A 6,119-nucleotide genomic window follows, 5' to 3' on the forward strand; every position below is an offset into this window, starting at 1 on the left:
AGAGAGTAGAATGGTGATTACCAGAGGCTCGCATCTGAGGGGAAAGGAAAGATTTTTTGAAAACACAAAAAGAAGTCATGGTGCAACTGGGTGGCTCAATCTGACTCTTGATTTCACCTCAGGTCATGATCTCAGGGTTGTGAGATCAAGCCCTGCATCAGGCTCTGTGCCGGGCATGGAGCCTGCTTAAGATTCTCTCTCTCCCAGATTTTTGCAAATGTTTTGTCAGATAAAGGGTTAGTATCCAAAATCTATAAAGAACTTATCAAACTCAACACCCAAAGAACAAATAATCCAGTCAAGAAATGGGCAGAAGACATGAATAGATATTTCTGCAAAGAAGACATCCAAATGGCCAATAGACAAATGAAAAAATGCTCAACATCACTCAGCATCAGGGAAATACAAATCAAAACCCCACCTCACACCAGTCAGGATGGCTAAAATTAACAAGTCAGGAAATGACAGATGTTGGTGAGGCTGTGGAGAAAGGGGAACCCTCTTACACTGCTGGTGGGAATGCAAGCTGGTGCAGCCACTCTGGAAAACAGTATGGAGGTTCCTCAAGAAGTTGGAAATAGAGCTACCCTAGGACCCAGCAACTGCACTACTAGATATTTACCCCAAAGATAAAAATGTAGTGATCCGAAGGGGCACTTTCACCCCAATGTTTATAGCAGCAATGTCCACAATAGCCAAACTGTGGAAAGAGCCTAGATGTCCATCAACAGATGAATGGATAAAGAAGAAATATACACAACAGCATAATACTCAGCCATCAAAAAAATGAAATCTTGCCATTTGCAATGATGTGGTTGGAACTAGAGGGTATTACGCTGAGCGAATTAAATCAATCAGAGAAAGACAATTATCATATGATTTCACTCATATGTGCAATTTAAGAAACAAAACAGAGGCACATAAAGGAAGGGAGGGAAAAATAAAAGAAGATGAAATCAGAGAGGGAGACAAATCATAAGAGACTCTTTTTTTATTTTTTTCAGAGTCCATAGTCTCTCATGGTTCGTCTCCCCCTCCGATTTCCCCTTCTTCATTTTTTCCCTTCCTACTATCTTCTTTTTTTTTTCTTTTTTTAAACATATAATGTATTATTTGTTTCAGAGGTACAGGTCTGTGATTCATCAGTCTTACACAATTCACAGCGCTCACCATAGCACATACCCTCCCCAAAGTCGAGAGACTCTTATAGGAAACCAACTGAGGGTTGCCGGAGGGGAGGGGACTGGAAGGATGCGTTAACCCTTTGCCCCTCCTCCTCCCATAAAAAGACAAAAATAAATCAAGAAAAGAGAATGGTGGTTGCCATTGTTGCAATGGTACAGAATTTCGGTTTTGCAAGATGAAAGAGTTCTGGAGACGGGCAGTTGCACAACAAAATAAATGTTCTCAATACTATTTAACTGTATAATTATTAAGATAGTAATTTTTATATTATGTGTGTTTTACCATAATAAAAAAGAAAATAAATAAATAACTTGGATTATAGCCCAAAATATAAAATAAATATTCATGAGTCCACACTGATATAAATAAGTGATTAAACATATAAACAAATAAACAAATAGTGAGAAGGAAGAGATGAATTTCCTATACAGAAAATTCCAGATAATTTATGTTGATACTTCACCCTCAATGACAGGGAGCTTACTCCCCACTTCACACGGTGACCTCCTTCCAAACAACACACTATAGAAAGATGGGAGATGAGGGGTAGGCTGAGGAGCATTTAACTTTACAGTGGGAAAACCTGACACACACTACATCAGTCAGGAGATCAAAGTGATAAATCATGTTAGGAGTATGTACTTTTCATATAATGTGATGACAGTGGAACTTTGCCTCTGTACTTTTTCTCCTAAAAACCCACAACTTCAGTCTAATCATAAGAGAAACATCAGACAAATCCAAACTGAGAGAGTCTACAAAATAGCTCATCTGTACTCCGTCAAAATGGTCAATGTCACCAAAAACAATGGAAGTCTGAGACACTGTTAGTCATGAGGAGCCTAGGAGACAAGATGACTAATTATAGTGGAGTATCTTAGGTGGGATCCTGGAACAGAAAAAGACATTAGGTTAAAACTAAGGAAATTAGAGTAAATCTCGAACCTTAGTTAATATATCAATATTGTTTTGTTAATTGTAATAAATGAACCATATCCAAGTAAAAATGTTAATAATATGAGAAACTGGGTGTGGAGTATATGGGAACTCTCTGTATTAGCTTCTCAACTTTTTTGTAAATCCAAAGCTGTTCTAAAAAATAAGGTCTATTTAAAAACACACACACACACACACACACATCAAAACCTAACTCTCCAAAGAAAATGAGTGCATACTGTGAGTTTTTCTGGTTACTTCTCCCTTTGCCTGTGGACGTCTCAACAAGGATGCCCCAGGCATATCCTCATGGCTGTGGTAAAATAGCTTTAGGTGGCTTGAGACAACTTGCCTGAAATGATAAGGTTAATAGTTAAAGGCAGGTGGTTTGAAGCATTAAAGGCAGAGTTTGTCCCAGGAAGGAGAGAGCCCCAAGTCCTGGTGTGATTGATGCCAGTAAAGGCTACAGAAATGTCAGGGAGGGTAATGGCTACAGTGGCCTTGGATCTGTATTTCTCCAACCTACTGAGCACTCTCATGATTCCAGTGGGCCCAACCTTTACTTTCTTTAGTGCTTTAGTGACACTGTCACTGTCACCGATTGGGACCAGTCTTGGGACTCTCCTCTTCCCACCTTGCTCAATTCTGCTTCTGTCACTTTTCTAAAGTTTTCCTTAGCCAAGTAGACTTAAGAGTCCATAAGCCTCTTAGAATCTATTCTACAGAGAGAACATCCAGGAAGGGACCAGAACCCAGCCAAAGCCCCAAAGCCTCGTATCTTCCCAGAGCCATCCCCAAAGTGAGGAGATGAGAGGAGCTCGGAGGTGCTGGACTGAGCTTGGCCAGAGGCTAGGATTGGGCCTGGTGTGTGGTGTAAGGCAGTGCTGAACTGAGGTGGACAGATCCTCCTTCCTCCAACCAGATTAACTTGTCCCTGCTCATGATCAGCAATTGACAAGCTTTACTTTCAGGTGCAAGAGTGAAGTTGTTTTGGTTTGGTATTGGTTTGGTTTCCTTTTAAGGAGCTGGTGAATACATTGGGTGGTTTGAGGAGCAGGGTTAAAGATGTCTTTCCTCCTTTGGGAATTGGCCAAGAGAGTCTGTTGCAACCATTGACCCACACACAGATTTTTATATGGTGAGAGACAGAGGAGAAAAGACAAAGAGAATACAGGATCCAAGGACTTCCAGGATTTATTCTGTATTATTGTACACACTCACAGATTCAACTATAATACTGGGGATGAAGTCAGAGTTAGTATGGTAACTGTCTCCTTAGGCAGAGGATTTGGCCACCTGAGATTGGGGCCGAGTTCATTAGGGGTGGTTGCTGAACAATAACTTCCCCTTCCCCCAGCCCCATCAAAGAAACAGAAGGACAGGGTCAGGCAGGTTCACAGATGAGGCAGGCCACCCAGGCTGGGGACCTGAAATTAGTGAGGCCACTGGCTCTCTCTTCACTTGTGTGGGATGGCCTGAGAGCCTCTGGGATACTGGGAGTGCTTACTTATGTTTTGGGGGGCCATACAGCTCCTGCTTCTGCTGTTGCTGCTTTGTGAGGGGTAAGACTTCTCCCTTCGGTGACTGAACTGGCTGGGTCTCTTGGTCCTGGCCAGGAACTGGGACAAATGCAGGCCACTCCACCTGCCCCTCCTGCTGCTCTGCTGGCTCTGGTGGCTGCTCCTGCTGTTCCAGCGGCTGCTCCTGCTGTTCCAGCAGCTGCTCTTCTTTCTTTTTCAATTGCTCATTTCTCTTTGCTAGCTCTTGATCCAGTTGCTGGTCCAAGAGCTTCTTTTCCTGTTCCAGCTGTTCCTTTTGCTGCTGCTCCCTTTGTGCTTTCACCTGCTCCAGCTGCTGCTCCAGATTTTTTGCTTCCTGATGTTCCTCACACTGTTCCTCTTGCTGCTGCTGCTGTATTTTCTGCTCCTTTGGCTCCTCCTTCTGCTGTTCCAGATGCTGTCCCAAGTGCAGTTCCTGCTCCTGTCGCTCCTGCTGCTGCTGTTCCAGATGCAGTTCCTGCTCCTGTGACTCTTGCTGCTGCTGTTCCAGATGCTGTTCCTGCTCCTGTAGCTCCTGCTGCTGCTGTTCCAGATGCTGTTCCTGGCACAGTTCCTGCTCCTGTGATTCTTGTTGCTGCTGCTGTTGCTGCTGTTCCAGGCACAGTTCTTGCTCCTGTGATTCTTGTTGCTGCTGCTGTTGCTGCTGTTCCAGATGCTGTTCCTGCTGCTGTGGCTCACATTGTTGCTCGGGAACCTCCTTCACAAGAGTTGTGTGTTTCTCCCCATGCTCCAGAGGGACCTCCCCCAGGAGCTTGGAGGGCACCTTCTGGCACGGGGCCGGTAGTGAAGTTGATTGCTTCACTTGTTCCTGCTGGGTATCGATGGGAGAAGAAACAAGCTTGAGGGGTTCCTGATTGAGGGCAGGAGGCAGGGTCACTGGCAGAGGGTGTTGCTGGGACATCCTGGAAGCTGCTTTAGATCAACCTGAAAAACAGAAGGAGTCAGAAGGGTGACTGAAGGCAGAGGGAGTGGATGAATCCCCAGAATCTGCAGAAGGGCCTGGTTTCTCAGCATCCCTTCTCTTTCCTTGGGTTGGGGCTCTCCTACCCACTCTGGGCTGTGTTCCCCAGATGCAGCAGAGTGAAGGGGAGGAGCCTTTTGTTCCTAGAAAGAGCCAACGAAGAGGTCTGTCTTCAGAGTTACTGGGTGCCATTTCTTGCCTAATCCTTGCCTCTGACCTTGACTTCTGACCTCTACTGACCAAGAAGGAGAGATGAGTTCTGGGGTTATGATGGGAAGAGGTGAAGCCCTAGGTAAAGAGGAGTACTCCTGGAGGACTCCTGAGTCCTAGAAAATCAGTGGTCCATGGCACATACCCTGGACTACTCACACAACATAGTATCAGCTTAAGTTGTCCCACTGAAAGGTTGTATGTTTCTGAGCAGGTCACTTAATCCTGCTGGGCCTCAGATTTCTCCTCTATAAAATTAGCAGATTGGCTTGTTCAACTCCAGGGGTTTCTTTCATGACCTTCAGAGGTTTAGCTGCAGCCCTAGCACTTGGGGGATGGGGTGGGGGGAGGGGCTGGAAGGTTGCTGGGGAGCGGAGCCAGTTCTTTCAAGTCTTGCACTTCTAGGTTGGATTTTCCAGCTTCTGCTTTGCCTGGGTTTCTCCAAAAAGAAGATTTTCCCCATTTTGCCATTCTCCTTTCTGCAGTACAACAAGAGTTACATGCATTTCCCTCAAACCCCTGCCCCCTAAAGAAGGCACAATCATGGTCAGCTCAAATCAAACAGTTTCAGGGAAGAAATTGACTGTACTCCCCCTCATCCCCATCTTACCTCTTCTCTCTCTCTCTCTTACACACACACACACACACACACACACACACACACACACACTCCAAAACATCAAACCAAGGAAAGATGGGACAGGAGGGGAGGGGATTGCTCTCTCTTCTGTGTTTCCATGCCATGACATATGTACTTCAGCACAGTGACCTGAGCCCTCCTAGAAAGACAGGTAGTCCAGTTGAATCCAGCCTGAGAGTGATCCATGCACCTGCCCAGGCTGGCCACCCTAGCCACATTCTAGTGTGCTGGATGCCCCTGGGGCCAGCCCCAGTCCTCCCAGCTAATACTTACCAGACTCACAGTGGAGACGGCTGCAGAGGCCTCTAGTGGAGTTCTGAGCTGAACAGGGGCCAGGGTGCCCTTTATATTTTCCCCCAGCCCAACCTCCTTCCCTGGTAGAAGGAGATGGACTGGTTTCACCACTCAAGTTGGTCAACTTCCTTCAGCCCCTTTCTGACTCATCACAGACATCTGAAGCAGAAAACCCCTCAGGGCCCCTTTTCATGGAGACACACAGAGAGCTCTGGGGGCTCCATCACTCCTGTGATACTCATCTGACCTGGGCATGGGAAGGTGAGGGAAGCATCTTGGGAAACTTGTCCTCTTTTCCTATTGCTTTGTGACCTCAGCCAAGCCTTTTCTCTGA

At 45.8% G+C, this 6,119-nt stretch overlaps 1 protein-coding gene across 1 annotated transcript; it reads right to left on the minus strand.

Moving 5' to 3' along the window:
* Positions 1–3,297: 3,297 nt before the first annotated feature.
* On the minus strand, positions 3,298–5,801 carry IVL (involucrin). The gene is made up of 2 exons (XM_081815964.1): positions 5,765–5,801; positions 3,298–4,604 (listed from the first exon to the last, which is right to left on the minus strand). Exon 2 carries the CDS (start codon positions 4,579–4,581, stop codon positions 3,625–3,627), a length of 957 nt encoding a protein of 318 aa, XP_081672090.1. The 5' UTR covers positions 4,582–4,604; positions 5,765–5,801; the 3' UTR covers positions 3,298–3,624.
* Between the last annotated feature and the right edge of the window lie 318 nt (positions 5,802–6,119).

This window comes from Leptonychotes weddellii, chromosome 4 (assembly GCF_054177405.1).
Source record: "Leptonychotes weddellii isolate Sample4059 chromosome 4, ASM5417740v2, whole genome shotgun sequence".
In the NCBI taxonomy this organism is placed as follows: Eukaryota; Metazoa; Chordata; class Mammalia; order Carnivora; family Phocidae; genus Leptonychotes; species Leptonychotes weddellii.